This window comes from Nothoprocta perdicaria, unplaced genomic scaffold, assembly GCF_003342845.1.
Source record: "Nothoprocta perdicaria isolate Ctin4 unplaced genomic scaffold, notPer1 scaffold_285, whole genome shotgun sequence".
Taxonomy (NCBI): domain Eukaryota; kingdom Metazoa; phylum Chordata; class Aves; order Tinamiformes; family Tinamidae; genus Nothoprocta; species Nothoprocta perdicaria.
In genome coordinates this window covers 398219-415179 of record NW_020455516.1, presented here as the reverse complement: position 1 = coordinate 415179, position 16961 = coordinate 398219, and the positions used below count along the sequence as shown (strand labels likewise).

Genomic DNA, 16961 nt, shown 5'->3' with positions numbered 1-16961 from the left:
AAAAAAAAAAAAAAAAGGAACACACCACAAAACCAACCACACGAAACTAACTAATCTTGTAGTTTGACGTGAGCTACTGCAGTGCTACTGAAATGGTTAGGAAATCCTCATTTTGAACCACCTCTGACACAAGCTACATTGTGTTCCATGCCATACTCCAATTATTAGAAATTAAGAGGAAAACCTCAGGCAGCTGAACCCATGTTGGGGAAGCAATACTAACTTTAGCACTTTCAAATCCTACAAGCCTCAGTTTTCTATGCTTCTGGTGATTGACACTAGATTTTTTTCTTTTGAGTTTCTCAGCTTTTTAACCAAAAAGGAAAAGGAAAGGGAAGGAATAAAAAAGAAAAAAAAAAAAGGATAACAAAGATAAATAAAATTGAAGTTAGAACTAATCCATGGACACATCAGCTTCTACCTTAGCTTCCCTAAAATAGAAAAGGWGTCAAATAACACTTGTGGAGGTTGATAAACCAATAAATTGCATTATCATGTACTTTTGGCTGCCTGACCTGCTTTCTACCTCTTCRTTTATTTGGTTTTGACCACAACTTCTATCAGAGGTTTCCAGAAGGCTCCTAGTAATTTCCTTAGAGTAAAGCAACATTTTGCAGAAAGACATATTTTTCCCTTCCGTTGCTTCCCAAACCAGTAATAGTTCAGAGCCTCACTCTATCTTCAACATTTACTCACTTCTCTACAAATATGCTGTACAAATTGCATATACAAGACATAAATATAGGGCAAAAAATAAAATCATGCTCTATAAAGTTCTACTTAAAAACTACCCAGCTCCATACCTGGCCTAGATATATAATCATTATTTAATATCAAGTTAATATCTATACTTATGTTTTTAKGGTACACCAGAAATCCCTCAGGTCACCACTGCTGCCCGTTTCTTTAAACTCTATTTTAAGTACATTTGGAAAGACACTGAAACAACCCATTGAAAAATGCTTGGCCAACAGCAGCAGGGATCACCGCAAGGGTCAAGTACTCAAATATTCTTCAGAGAGTGTCTTCCTTTTGAGGCTTCTAGACTGCACGCACTGGTGAAACCTCACGGGTCTGCAAAACCTTGAGGGGCAGCATCTCATTCCCAGAGATTACCTGTCACCCAGGCACTTGATTTTGACCTCAACGCTGAAACTCTAGATATAGTCATGGCCATTGCTTGGACATAGTGTCACAGARRARAAAAAAAAAAAAAAAAAAAAAAARAGAGAGAGAGCAGTTAGCTCACAAATTCAGCATCTTTAGGGCCAACCAGAATATATTCAACTTCTAGCTAGGTCAACCAACAGGTTCTTACACAAGTTCTCACAAAGAGCTGCTAACTTGCAATAACTGACACACTTAAGTTACGCAGATGAAAAATATATATTCTTTTTCTTATCTGTATAAYGTAGTATGTACTAATGCAAAAAAAATCAATAATAAGTCTGAATTAATTACATGTTTATTGAGGCACAGTGAAGTAAATGAGTACAGGAAGTTGGCAAGGAACCAAATGAGTAATAAACAGTTTTAAGACTGTCTGGAGACAGACTTGAGAATATTAGTCATCAGGCAGCTGAAAGCAGCCTCGGGGTAATTAGGAGTATTTGCAACTGATAAAGGAGAATGCGATTCTTTTATGAATCTTTATTAAACTTAGATTAAAACTTCAAATAATCCAAAWTGTTAGGTTCCAAGCCCATGCCTGTGAACGGTCATCTGATATTTATTTCTGGGAAATGTTTATGCAGGAAAGCATCAGTGAAATTATCTGCTCTGTATGGTTTCCAAAGGAGAGAGACCAGGGCTCAAACCYGTAGATTGGCATCATCTCACACTACACTAAAAACTAAACTACTTTTAGTAGTGTAGTTTTACACTTCTAAAACACTCACCCTGTTGAGTTCCAGGTATAATTCCTCCTTTCCTAAGATCTTTCAAGAGCAGGACTCCCATCTTGCTGCCTTTCTCCAAGGTTACTTGGAAACCACCACATTCCCAGGGCAGGTCTCCCTCTTGGCTTCCTAGTTTCACAAACTTCTTMTCATCAACCAGCACCCTCCACATTCTAGATCTCACTGCTGTCCTCCTCCAGCTTTTATCTTCTTTTTCCCCAGTCATCTTCCAGACAGGGCCTAAATTGCTTCTTGAGTGACATGATTAAGCCCCTTCATCGTTCTCAGGTGTGCAAATAATCCCCCAAACCTGTGTAGGCCGAGGAGCAAACGGGAAGAGCCCCAGAAGAAAGTTTTTGTCAGAGAGATGCCCTCCTTTCCCATTTGCTAACCTTCCACCTTCCCTTCCAGGGATATTGATATTTTCAATTATTTTTTCTCAACCTCCGCTTGTCTTAGCGGAGTAAATCCCTCTTATCGTGGTCTTAATGATATTTGCAAAAGTAAAAATTAAATTACCACCTCAGGGACAGGCAAAAATCCACTGCCAAACATATGTGGAATTAGTAGGAAGGTCAAAAGACTGTCAGCAAAGATATACTGGCCTTGAAATCAATAAATATGACGTAAATTAGCAACGATGCTTGCACACTGCAGGCGAGCCGAGTTGAAAAACACAAGGTTAGACCAGAATGTTGGACAGGCAAATAGAGTTTTTAACTTTTGCATAAAAAATACACAAGGATTTTAAAATATTACTATCTCTACTATAAAAGAGAATGGCAAATAAGACAAAATCCATTCCCCAGGAACAATCTTATTCCCCTAACCTTTCTAGATAAAGTGTAGAATCTTTCCATCTGCTTTGGCACCAACAAAACATTAAAAATAAATGTTTTCAAACAGCTAAAGTTTCTCCCTTTCATCTAAGAAATGTAGAGATACCTACACTGTAAAATGGCACAAAATTCACAATTATGCTTTTGCAGTGATTCAGTCGCTGCTTCATAAAGAATTTACGAMTACAGGAAAGTATCCGAGTTCAAACGCAGTCATGGCAAATACTGCGAGCTGTAAACTGCCTGAAGAGGAAGAAACGAACTGCTCAATGTTCACACACCACAGAGATAAAACCCACCACGTGCCAGGGCTCTCACTCTATCATGCTCGGGCTTAAACATTCGGATTTCAAGTGACTATTTCTTTTGATTCCCTCTGGTTTCATTTCTTGCACACGTTAGGGACTTTTTCATGTGAAGACTTGGGGACTGGCCATTCTCAGGTGTTGGTGGACCTACAGGCCCTTTGCCTTCAACTTGAAACCACAACGTAAGGAAGACAGAAGTGGGCTACGTGTGCTCAAAATGTTGAGGAGCATCGGTAGCTCTTTTTAGAAATCTAAACTTTATGACTCCCAAATTTATGTGCTCTATTGTTATCATATCAACCTGAAAGTGTCTTCTCCACAAAGAGTGTTGATGGTCTTAGAGAGTTCAACAATCAGAACCTCCCTAGTTATGACTTAAAGTAATAAATTCCTTCAACCATTTTAACTTCTTTTTTTTTTGGTGGGATTTTTACAAAAAGATCACATTTGGCAAGTAACTGTCCCGCAGAAAGACACAGTTCCAGTTATAAATAATACTCTTGACACTCTGATGATGAAAACTATCAGTGGCAGATTGCAAGATACGAGTCAAAAGCAATTCCAATTCATAAAATTAAACATCTATGACACTGATAAATTAACACAGACATGGTTGCAGCCTCTCGCTGTGGCGCAAGGGAACTGGATTAGCACAGTATTTACATGGGATTTCATCCCAGATTTACTGTAGGAAAATATATTAGAAATGTGAAAGGGATACTTTCACATAGCAAAAATATTACTAGAAATCATTTTGGCAATAGACCTGAAGTGTTCTGTTATAAATTGCTAAATTAAATCACTACAAGAAATCATTTTTCACAAATGAAACTAATGAAACGGCTCTGATTACCAGAGCTGGTCAGTCTAAGCATTTTCCTGTTTCCTRACTTATAAAAAGTTGGCAAAAGTGGAGGAACTCAAGAATTGACTCCTTTTGGTATCTATGTACCCATTACTTCTCAGGTGCCACTTCCTGCTACGGAGGCATCACTTAATGCTATGAAACAGACCCCGAGGGGAACGATCCCCACGTATCAAAAACCACTGGGGCAAGAAATAGCTCTGTTTGCACAGGTGTCAGTTCTGGAAAGGACAGGAGTACGTGCTTAGCTTTAAACATACAGCGTACAGATAATCTCTTCTACACTCAAAACCACCAATTTAATTCCACAAAAGTGTTATCTCCCAAGTACTTTAATGTTATGTATTAAAATATTTCATTAGTATGTCTAATGTTAACTGCTATGAGCAGTTAAACTGAGCAAAGCTTCCAAACAGATTTTGATTGCAGGTCTGGATGAGCTAAGGGTAGAAATGGAGCAAACCTTGGGGCAGATCCTCCCAGGGAAGTTCAGGGGTGACACTGGTGGCTTCCTGCAGCCATCCCTAGTTGCAATGAGTTTGACCAGTTCCTTTGAGACCTGCTGTTGCGTCTGTACATCCAATTATTGATTTCTTTCCAAGAGAGGCATAAAAACTCATCCCGAGACCCTAATGTTCCCTTCCCCACCTTGCCCAACCTCTCTTGATGCTGTTGAGCAAACTCTCTGTAGACTCCTAGTCCACAGACTCATCTACAAGGATGATTCCCTCAAACCTCACATAGTTCAGGTTAGAAAAGGTCTCAGGAGGTCACATAGTCCAACCTCCTGTTGCAAGCAAGGTCAAGGCTCAATCCAGCCTTGTCCACTCCATCCACATTTGATCCCAGCCCCTGATTTCATGTCCTTGCTTTCTCTATCTTTCCCTTTGCACGAGTGCCTGTTTGCTCAACACAGAACGTGGGAAGAAAACCTGTGCCCTGCTAACGTACTGGGAATGCATTGAGTATATCAATAAAGTAGCAGGAAAAGGGAGAAAGTGACATAACTTGTTAAGATTTATAAAAAGCTCCCGGCAAGATTGCTCACTAGGGACTGCTAAGAAAATAATGTCATCATGGGTAAGAAGAAAACTACTGCCATACATCAAAAGCTGGCTAAGAGAATTAAGAAGAGGCAAAATACTGTGTCAGGCCTAATGATTTCACCTGAAACGGGGTAGTGAGGAATTAGAGAGGCATCCCAGCATGAGAGAGCGTGATTGCAGAGACWGAAAAGAACACCCTAAATAATGAAAATAATGAGAGGGGCCTTGGGCTGGGGATGGTGATCTGAAACATCTGCTCTCCTTTTCTCTACCAAAATAGGAGGAGATAGACATTCAGTAAAACCAGTGACTTGAAATTCATAAAGAAAATGCAAGAAGCCTAAAATATACAAGCTGCTTGCTGCTGCAGGACAGCTGGCAAAGTGAAGGACTTTGCATGATTTCAAGATGACRAAATTGCTGTAGGGGTGCTAACACTGGCCAGAGTTAATGTGAAGCTGACAGTGTATCTAGAACCTTTTTATTTGTGGTGTAAACATCAAACTACAAAAAGCCCGAGATGGTTCAGAAAGGGGCCAGGCTGGAAGCGCTCAATGCAGAAGCGTTTGCGCCTTGCTCTGGTACATCTGGTTGGGATCCCTCATCAATGTCAGATTTTCAACTTGTCCAGTTCAGTGTGGCTTTATCGAGAGCCTACCCAGGTCACAGCAGCTTAGGAGGCAGTGCAGAGACTTACAGGCATCTAACGTGACATTCTGTGATCACGGAATGAACTACTGGTCCCAAAGCTTATTCCTTCCAGACAGGAACTTACACTAAGCCACTTGTGCCGTCATGAAATTCTTACCCAGAAAGCAAGGACAAAAGGCCATGGGGCCTGAACTACATTCTCAAGTTAAACAATGCAAACTGAGTAATAAAAAAATGCAGTATTTGTGAATACAATTATTCAGAACTGTTCATTAATCACAAAGTTTGCTCAAGTTTTTTATATACTCAACTATACGTGCGGAAAGCTATGTTTTATCTCGTAGGATTATCTTCTTCATAGGTATGCTGTACGACTGTCAATAGATGTATAAACTCATAAAGCACAAACAATAATACTCTGTTCCAAGATTTCTGGATAGGAGATGGTATGCTTTTTATCACTCTATATATGTATATATGTAGATATATGTACATACAGAGAGACATGTAGCTATGTCTTTGTTTCTGCAAGGTATGCTCCTCATTCTATTGCTGGTGCCTTTCAGTACCACTTTATTATAAATAGAAATTCTCTTACTCATCATTTTCTATCTTTCTAATTTAAGCATTTATTATGTAGCCAAGAGGGAAAAGAAAAAAAAAAATAAAAAAAAGAAATCAATACACCTGACCTGAATGAGCCAGCTATTATGCAGGGGAAATCGCTGAAGTGAGCGTTTTCAACAACTCAAAAATCTAACTTTGAAAGTAAGTTTGAAAACGCTCATCGAAACCAGCCGTGATTACATATGAATAATGGATGCATCCGAAGAAAACCGGTCTGGTTTCAAAGCAATTTCCCATAGAAAAAAAGCAATAAAATTAGTTAGATAACGTGTCACTGCTAGAGCAACGTGTCTACGCAGCTTTAGAAGTTCTCTTTACAGAACGTGAGTCGCCAACTTAGATGGCACAGTCTAATTTGCAGTGCCACCCGTGTTACACTTACTCTATTACATAAGGACTGTCAAATCAGCACCTTTCAGGAACAATAAACACACCAAAAAGAAAAAGGAAAGGAACTTTTTTTCCCCCCATCCTCAAACAGAAGTTCTGCCTAGAAACCTTCCATTTAAAAATACCAGCTCAATTTTGCTGAGGCATCTCTCATTCCTACCTTCACTGCTGCTCCCAACTTCTTGCCATCAGCAGGACGTACAGCTTCATCACACACACAAAAAAGTCTACAAAGGTAACACCTTATACGTTGTCTCTGGAAATGTCACCTTATATACCTTCTCAAGACTCCAACAAAAAAGGTGTTGATGTTTCGTAAACAACATGAAACAGAACATGAAACATGTTTATGAAACGTAAATGACATGCTTCATAAACAACAATGAAAGAGAAAGACAGATAAGAGCCATATTTATTATCTAACTTGGGTAAAGAAATTATCAGACTAGAAGTTAATGGATTTTAGAAACAGATTTTTCTGCGGTGACTTCAAGTCACCAACACGCACGGGCCAAAACGTCCCCGAGGGGGAGACTCCRGCAGTTTAACGCAGCCTCTTCCAGCAGAGTCACGGACTTGCCAGGAGCTCGACAAGCACTCACCGTACTCGACGTCGTAGAAGACGATGAACTTCTGCCAGGCGTACTCGGTGACCACCCGCAAGATGACGTCGTTGAGGTAGACGGGGGGCCGCACGGCGAGCGTGTAGTCGTCGTTGCGGCTGCTGCGCGTGAGGCCGCAGCCGCTGCGCGGCGTGCCCGCCGGCGCGCGCTGGATGAAGAGGTGAGGGATGTGCATGGCGTCCGCCAGCGACTGCAGCGAGCCGGCCGACGTGCAGCCGATGGAGCTGACGAGGGCCAGGATGCCCTGGTTCATGAGGTCGCAGGCTGCAAGGAAGCACAGCGAGAGTCGAGATGACACGGGCTGCTCGGGGGGTTTCTGTGCCAACCCAGACCCCGGGAATCGACACGCAGCAGTTCCCATCAAGGGAAACGCGGGTAACGTTTTGCACAGTCATACAGACACAAGTTCACACGAGTCAGAGGGCTTTGCTGCTCGTTTCGAGCTGTCTTGAGCAGTGAGGGCTGCAGGCTGCCCCTGCCAACTGGCTCAGCAATGAGATACGTCCTGAAAACGGATCCTACCCCTGGGCCTTGGGAGGGTCCTCAGGAAGAGCAAAACTGTCTTCCTAGCACTGAGTTATCGTGACTTTCTGAGTAGATGAGCGCTCATCCGCTTCTAGCACACCAGCGCCCTGAATTGCTTCTTTGCATTATACAGAGGAAACCTGAAGAAACAGCAGCTCGGGCTTGCTGTCAACTTCTGAGGACAACTGCATCTGATTATGCACGTCAACTTGTCCAAGCAAAAGCTGAATTGCTTTTGGGTTTATATGCAACAGAGATATATGCAACAAGCTTATGTAACCCATCTTTTTCACAGAGGAAAAAAGGCAAGTCTCAAGAACAGCAAGATACTTTCAAAAAACTCTTGTGATCAATTTCCAACACATTTTTTTCTCCTAATTTCTGTATGAGGGACATGGAAATGTTTATTAGAAAAAAAAATGCCCTGTAACTAACAGTCCAGGTAATGAAGACAGAGTTTAGAGCAGACATCCTGGAGCACTCTACAAGTGACATCTGCAGTAACACCAAACCTATTTATCATGATTAATGTTAATGCAATCAATAAACAACAAAAGAATTAATAGCAACGAGCTCTGTAATTTTGAAGCATTACCCTCTGAAATAAAGCAGAGTCAAGTGTTTATGTTGGGCTCTTAATAGAATTGAGAGCTGGAAGGCAGAACCAGCGCCAGCCTGTCACACGTAATTCCCCAGAGCGCCCTCAAGGCCAAAGCTGCAAATACTCAGTTTACCACTGGCAAAACGACAACCGCAGTTAACCTGCACTGATGCATATGAGGCAATGGGACAGGAGCGTGCAACGTGCATTCACACGTGCAATTCCTGTTTGCAAGACCACTGTGTGCATGCGGCAGGTGTGGGCAAAAGCAGGAAACCCACATGGGCAAAAATATTCCCTCAAAAACGTGAAAACATCYCTTAGTGCCAAACCTGTTGTCTCCTGTCATATGGCTTTTAACCACAATGAATAATATTTGGAAACGCTTATTGGCTTCATCAGGAACATTTACAGTGCAACAGAGGAGTTAAGCACCACGTGAGCCTGACAGCAGCGATGGAGATGACAAATTCAAAGCAGGCCACCTTCTTTTAAAGCTAGTGTATTCCTCTAGTTAAGATACACAGCCACACAACATGCCAGGACCAATTCCCAGGGCATAATGACACTGCTGAGACCACGTCCAAGCCTGGGAATGGGGTTGGAAGCTGACCTGGGATGGCTCCTGACCTCCTTCATCCAGATAAGATGGGACAAGCAGCATTTCCACAGAGCGGCTGCAAAATCTTCTGGCTCGGGAAAATCTTTTCCGTTGTATCTGTGGTTCTGCTACATGGGTGAACACTGCAATGCTCAGGATGTTCCTGATGGGAACGTTACTGCTTRACAGAGAAGCTACTGTTGATATACAGAACTATCCACCTATAGTATAGCTATCTAGATAGCTATCTGTATAGCTATCTAGAGGTGAGTAGATATACCTAGACATCAATAGATGTCTGTGACAAAACTGAAGTTACATTTTGCAAAAACTAGCTTTTAGCTCAAGGAGAAATTAAGGGGGGAAAATATTTCCTGTGAATCTAGTTATTGAAACTATTGAAACACAATGTGGGGGAGAAGAGGCAGTACAGAAGAGAGAGCTCCACAGGACAGGACCAAACGCTAATGCTGGCGAGCAAGGAGAGGGAAGGATGGTCAGCAAGGAGAGGGAACGATTTTACCATCTTCTCTCTCTCGAGATGGTGCCGCTGCCGCTACAAAATCCTCAGCACCGGAGTTGTGCGGATGGCTCTCTCTCTTGTGGGGGCACTTAGGGAAATGGTGGGTCCTGGATTAGGGCAGTGTACAGGTGATCATTGTGCTCACACCTGCACCTTCCTCCTGTAGCCCTGCACTTCAAGGCTGGTGAATACAGAGGGAGGTACCTGCACCACAGGCAGGCTTTTCAGAAAAACAAGCATATGAAAGTTCACCTCCCTTTCCAAAACAATGAATGACCATATTATTACTAGTGTTTTTTTAAAAATATATGATTTCCTTCTTTTAAATATATAATTTCTTCCCATAATCCTTTCCTAAATATATAAATTCCTGTATATACACGTAAAGGCAAAGTAGAGTCTATGAATAATGCCAAAACATCACATACAATAGCATACGCTCCTCACCCAAGAGAAACTGCTGTTGGCTCCAATGAGAGATTTTTTTTTTTGCTTTGGTTAAAAGCTTAAGACTGTGGCTCGCATGTTTTCYTAATCCTTTTTTTCCTTTCCACACCCAAAACAAAAGCTTAATTAAATTCTTTTCCTAGTGATCCAAATCTTGCAATTGGGTCTTATCAACTGACAAAAAGCTCTAGTCCAAACACATTTGAAATCTCATTTTTATTCCTTCTTGAACAAGGAATATCAAATCTGTGTTTTATCACGTCTCTGTGTAAAACAAGTTACACATGCACATACACACACAGATTTATATAAAAATAGTATCTTAAACAGCATCTTGCCTTTCAACATTCAGCTGCAATTTCAATTGTTAAAACATCTTAGAGATTGCTTTTTGAAGAGGATATTTATTTAGTCTGCTGCCAATATGATCACCCTGCATTGGTTAGATAACTATAGAAGAAACTGAAGTCACGCTGCATCTTTTATAACCCTACATGATACAGCAGAAATATCAAATGCAAAGGGACTTGTACCCAAGCTTGCCATAGAGGAACWAAGACGTAGCAATAACGTTTAGGCAACACAGAGGTGGTCCAGATGTTAATTCCCCCTCAGCATCATCACCACAGAGCAGATGCTGTAAAAAATCCACCTTCAGGGATAACTCAGATGGCAAATTGCTCCAGTTTCTATAGACAGAATATCAGATAACCCGAGACTGCTCTCAAATATGTATATATAAATACATGCATTATSTCGTGGATAGCGCACGCTGGAGCAYGCGCACAGCCTGACATCTCACTCCCTAGCTTATCTCATCTCTCTCTCCAAACACAGAGTTGCTGAAGGGCCAGTTCTAGTGGGCTGACGGCCAAAACAGAGAGGAAAAAAATCATCTTTTAGAGTAAAATCTTCTTTAAACTACTGTGGCACAGCATCTAAGTGAAGAAAAACACATACACRCACAAATAATTTTGTGTTCAGTTTGCTATTTTTTAAAATAAAGTGCATAGCCACGGCGATTTCAAATAAATAATTTATATCTAGGCTATCAGCTTGTATAAGCGCTTCCAGCAAAGCAGAATTAAGATGGGTATTGTTACAAATGTCGCTTTAAAATATGTTCTCTATAAAATGGAAACAATGGCAGGGCCTTAAATAACCACTAGTTGCTGTAATTCAGCAGAAAAAAAACCCCACAACTAAAAGCAAGATGAAAAATGGATGCAGGAATAAATAACCAGCAACAAAAAAAAAAAAAAAAAAAAAAAAAAAAAAAGGACTATTTATATTTAAGTACTGCTTATTAATGGGGGCAGTTTCTAATCATTTCCTCCTGTTTCCTCTTACTAATAAATCATAACAAACTGTATTTATACACCATAAACTCATGAGGACAAGTGGAACAATGAGGATAAGATCATGAGCTTCCAGTAAYAGCCTAATATTGTTCTCTTTTAAGTTCCTGGTTAAACAAGGTCAGATCAATTCCATAATTTCCTGAAAATGATGATATTGGGGAAAATGAGTGGGCAGTATCCCCTCAAACCATCTGAGGTGCATTCTGCAGGCTTTATTATTATTATTAATTTTCTATGATGTAGAAATTACTTGGTTCTTCCCAGAACAACAGGATGCCTTGACCTAGTACGTAACAAATGTTTAACACATGCAGAACTTCCAGGCAGCTTTGAAAATAAATGTATGAAAATTTCTTGTTTGCATTAAGAAAATACCATGCTGGCTGCTCTAAAAACCTTCATATGAGGGTCTCACGAGGACGGAGGGACAGACGTCTGCCAACTGCACGTTGCAAAGACAGAAGACTAAGGGTAAAGGCTGGTGCCTTTCTCGCAGGTTTTGCGCTCCCATGCAGTGATTTTCAGCCTTGGTCACCTTTAAATCACAGTCCCCAAACATTCATGACCTCAACGTCGAGAGATACTGTATTCACATGATGGGGAAGGGGAGGCAAGGGGAAAAGAAAACACACAAAACAAAACAGAGGAACACCATGAGAACCTGCAGGAAGCTTAAACATATGAACTACAGGTCTTTTTGGTTGCTGTTCTTCATCTCAAATGCAAGAAGTAATGATAAAATGCAATTATGAKGTCCATGATCAAGTAAGCCTGGTGTCAAATTGTCAATAAATCTTTCTAGTCGCTTTTGGATGGCACTTGTGCTCCCACAAATTATTCTTCCTTCATAACACAGTGGTTCATCCCAGACTTAGAACTGAACTACTTCAAAATGAGTGACAGCACATTCTTAATGGAGCTGAAACCTATTCACAAGGCAGTAAGGGCAAGATGTGGAAAAGAGTATTATTAGCGACTCRATTTTCAAGAGTTTTCTCCTGAATCTTCGAATTGTAGATAAAGTCCATCCAAATCCAGTCAGTCCTGTTCATGCTTCCGATAAAGCTATGGGAAAGTCATTTCATTTACATATTCAGTGCAAACATTAACCCATCTTTCCACCCTCCATAACGTTACACACAACTCAGCCAACAATATTTTGAAATCTCTTATAATTGACACTTAAGGGCTTTTAGTTTGTCCTGACCATAAAAGAATGGYGTGTGTTGAGTCTTAACTGGTGCTCTTCCCAAGCCTTGGGATTGCTTAGCTTGGGAGAAAAAATCCAAATGTACAAAAGCCCTACAACCACCTTCAAATACTTTTTTTTCCCCTTTTTTCTTTTCTCTCTTTTTCTCTCTTTTGAATTGAGCCTCATTGAGCTATAAGACCCTCAATTCCACAAGCCCAACTTCACCTTCCCACTAGGACCCTCTCAGCGACACATTAGCAATTACATTCATCCTTTAAACAAAATGCAAATATTTCATTTCAAGCGCAATGAAAAATGCCAGACTCGATCTGATAACCTATTTAATGATGAACCATATATTGCTTTAGACTTCTGCGCAACTTCCCTCACCCCCTACTTTGTTCCTCTCTGCCCTTTCGCTGTTGATAAATCTCATAATTTCTCCTAGCAGCACTGTTTGAGAAGTTAAACAGGGAATGGTGTCTGATACACTTATTAATAGCTAGCTTGCCTACTGCGTAGCARCAATTATGTGGAAACAAAAAGGCTGACTCTCTAAGCAGCTTAATATAGGATTCGTGACAGTTATCAAAAGATAATGCCCTGTTACAATCAGAGGGCTCTGCTCCCGTTGCCTGATCTTTGGAAGTCAGTGTGGAGGCAATGAGAAAAACAGCAGCAACAACCAAACTGCGGGAGTACCACTGAGGTACTCAGAATGGCCAGAATCTCAGAGATTATTGAAAGTAATCTGATTACAGAGAAACACCCTTAATTTGCTTTACATTCTTCCAAAACTTTTTCAAGATTTTTGTGAAATATTATTGAAAGGAGGTAGAATTATCAYGAGTTATATACTTGGAAGGAAAACAYGGTCCTTGCTTAGGACATCTCCTGCAGTATTTGAGAGCTGYTGCTGCCCCTGCTTGGTAGGAAGATCATTTCTGTCGATACCATCCAGATGTCTGTTCGCAGGGTCTGTCTAAACATGGGTTTCTAACCATGGGAAACTCAGGGTCCCACCCCGGTACCTTTATCTCCCTGTTTCTCCCCTCTTGTTCCTCTCCCACTGCTTTTCAGTGTTTTTTCCCTSAATTCAGCTCTCTCATTCCATCCATTTATGGAATTCCATCAGTTTATCTCAAAGAAAACAGTGTGAAGGCCCACTCCAAAGTACTACTGTTTGATTTTTCCTGTTTTAATTATGTTTGAATTGTTTTTAAGTATTCCTAACACTTGTCTAGAGCAGTATTTTGATACGTAGAAGGCACGCAAAGTCCAACTGTAGGTGACCTTGCCCTGAAGRTCTGGAGATCTTCAAAACCTGCCTGGACATGACCCTGTGCTCTAGGTGTTCCTGCTGGAGCAGAGGGGTTGGACTAGATAATCCCTAGAGGTCCCTTCCAAGCTCCATCGTTCAGTGATTCTGTGTGAGCCATAACAATCCAGGGCGATATCCTTGTTAACAGAAGAAAATATCAAATTGACGCTGTTGGRCCAAAAATACACTTTCCTGGCAAGCTGGCACTCAGACGATAGGCATTTTTTCCTTCCAGCCTTTTCATTTCAAACACAATTCTTCCTCCCTATGATCTTTTTCCCCCATGAGTACGTCAAAACATTTGCTTTTGTCCTGCCTCGTCTCCCTCTCTCCTCCAGATTCGCTCCAGGCAGCCAAGGAAAGTTGCTCTTCCCTCTTCCTCCAGCTTTCCGCCCTCCACTTCTCGCGCCCTGTCTCCTCCAACGCCAAGAAACATCCAGATCCGGAGGACTTGGCAGCGCACTGAGAACCTGAAGGCTCACAGCCTGGTCCCACATCTGCCGTTACTTTCTTGCATGACTGCGTTTGGGATGAGTCACCCGCTCTCTCCGGCACTTTGGGGACGATGGTACGTTCACAACTTTGCGTTGCCAAAAATTCCTTCCCATCCCGTCTCCTTCCTGAATACTAATATGTTCCTTGGCTCCTCTTTCTCACCCAAGCCATTAGTATGGAGATGACGAGCGGTGCTGGAGAGAGGCGCTGCACAACACAACCCAGCGCCGGGCACACAAAGGGACACGCAGCTGGTGGCATTAGTTTAATTGGCACCCCCTACAATGGAAAGATCTGCCCGTGCTGCCCTGGATAGGCCTGGCAGCCTCCCAAGCAGAGATGCTGCTCAAAAATAAGACCATCCCAGGGGAAAAAAACCCCACATTTGTGAACAGAAACTGGGGAGAGCTTCCTTTCCTACGGGGCAAACAGCAAAGGCTTGGGAGTGTTGAGCTGAGGGGGACAGGAGAGTAGCTTTTTATTAAAAAAAAAAAAAAAAAAAGGGAAAAAAATCCAGCACATATTAATTCCTTTATCAAAGAGGYGAGTGAAACGAGCGGAGCAATTTGAACAGCAACCAACACGAGGGCCGGAGCTTGCATTTGCCGGGAAAGAGGGAATCAGCCTCTGTGTCAAGATAAAAGAGCCGTGTGTGAGAACACAGGGAACACAGCGCATCAGCTGCGAGAAACACACGGGTGTGAAAACCCCGGGAAGCCTGTAGGAGTTGGGAATATCGGTTCCTTCAGCAACTTAGCCGCTCTAGAAAACCTCAGACGAGTCAAAACAGCTATCGCTGCCGTTATCTGCCAAGAATAGACATTGTGCTTATTCCGCTGACTGACACACAGAATAACAATCATGAGAGAGTAAAAATATCAACTACCTTTTATAGAACACTTTTTTACTTGCAGCGCAGAAAAATGCTTTGCAAGGCAGCTCAGCATCTTCATCTCCATGTCACAGAAGGAAAAGCAGATGTGCCAAGGGGAATTACTCGCCCAAGGTCAGACAGCAAACTCTGAAAATTGTTTTCCATGAGCCAAGCTAAAACATGCATGAAGATGGAAAACAACAGCCTTTTGTTGGAGCTCTGCATTGTTTGCTTTAAGCATTAGTGCTTAAGTGTTTTATTTTCTGAGCTTAATATAACTCAGCTTTACGAAGAGGAAAGATTTGGAAGGCAGGATGACGTGGCCTTTGACAGCGGGGTCTTGACAATGTGTCAGATAAAAGGGACACTGAGGGACAAAGCCACTGGGTGCATGTTGCAGACGGAGCCGCAGCCTCAACGTGCGAGGAGGAGGAGAGAGGAGACAAAACATGCCCGAGTTTGAGGCTCTATTTTTGGAGGAGTAACGGCGCAGTGTTTCTTTGGTGCCAGTTGCAACCTTTTACGGAGATTGCTTTGACTTTAATGATCACAAAAGATGCCAGGAAAAGAAGGCAATGCAGGTTTCTCCTTTTCCCTTGACTTTTTCCAATGTCATTTAAAAAAAAAAAAAAAAAAAAAAAAAAAACCCAAACAACTGTGACACTGTTGCCTGAATCAACTAGCATTTCACAACTGCATCTCTCCTGGACCAATGTAAAACCACACAGAACAGTAAAAAAACTAGAGGTCTCATCTCGCAGAGCCAGCACTTAGTGACTGGAGAGACTCCAGYACAAAGGTGGCATTTTGATTAACACCACAGTGACCAGAACGGCTCAGTTCACTCATAACTTCCATTTGATGTAGAAGCGAGCGATTCGCTCCCCAGCTCTCTCAAAAACTTGTAATTGCTGTCAGCCCAAAGTGGCTCTCTCAAACCACTTCCCAGTGCATGACTTGGGGCACCAGGAACTTGACTCCTTCACCGCAGTCTTTCAACTCTCTGGGCGCAGCATTCCCTGTGGCAATTGACAGCCACTGTTTCCTCGCCTTTTTCATTAAATGCACTACTACAGGCACTGCCTACAAGCAGACTCCTGAGCCCACTACAGGATCCAATTTTCTTGGTGCCCTCACTCATTTTATTTGGGTATCACTGGGTGCAAGGAAGCTGCTCTGCTGCTGCTTGGATGTGACTGTCAAGTTACTCTGGTGCAAGACGCCTATGAGCTTAGCTCTAGCAAGGAGATCTGTGCCCTTATGGACAGAGAGACCCACCATCATTTTGCTCTCGCATATACACCTATACATTGCTTGAAGGGGTGCCCTGAAAGTGTCACTAAACCAGAAGGCTATATACCACCATCTCCTAGAGATATCATGCCTTAAAAGAGGCAAACAGAGCAAAGAATTAACATATATATTTCCACAGCTTTCTTCCCATTCGGGCATGCCCAATAACCTCCATAAGTAGGGACTACAGCTCAAAGACATGAACAGCACATGGAGGTTCACACCATTGGCCTTCCTCTCCACACTGGGATTGGGGCCTGCTCAGTGCTGCTCTCAATGCCCAGCTCTGCTCTTCCATCCCTCCACGTATCCCAGAGTTGCACCTGACCCTTGCCAGTGGGTTCATCTGAAGAGGGTCAATTACAGGCTGGCATCTTTCAATTTCTGTACAGTCAATTATTTTCATTTGTTAGGAAGTCATTTTTAAGAGTTGGGTCCATGCATTTCCTTACTTGGCACCTCTGTGGCACACACGCAAATA

General features: G+C 42.0%; 1 protein-coding gene across 1 annotated transcript in view; it reads right to left on the bottom strand.

The window, feature by feature from the left end:
* The window catches only part of GRID2 (glutamate ionotropic receptor delta type subunit 2), a 535376-nt gene that overhangs the window by 212979 nt on the left and 305436 nt on the right, over positions 1-16961 (bottom strand). Inside the window, exon 3 of the mRNA XM_026041440.1 lies at positions 7227-7511. Coding sequence (XP_025897225.1) covers positions 7227-7511 — 285 coding nt within the window. The remainder of the gene's footprint in view (positions 1-7226; positions 7512-16961) is intronic.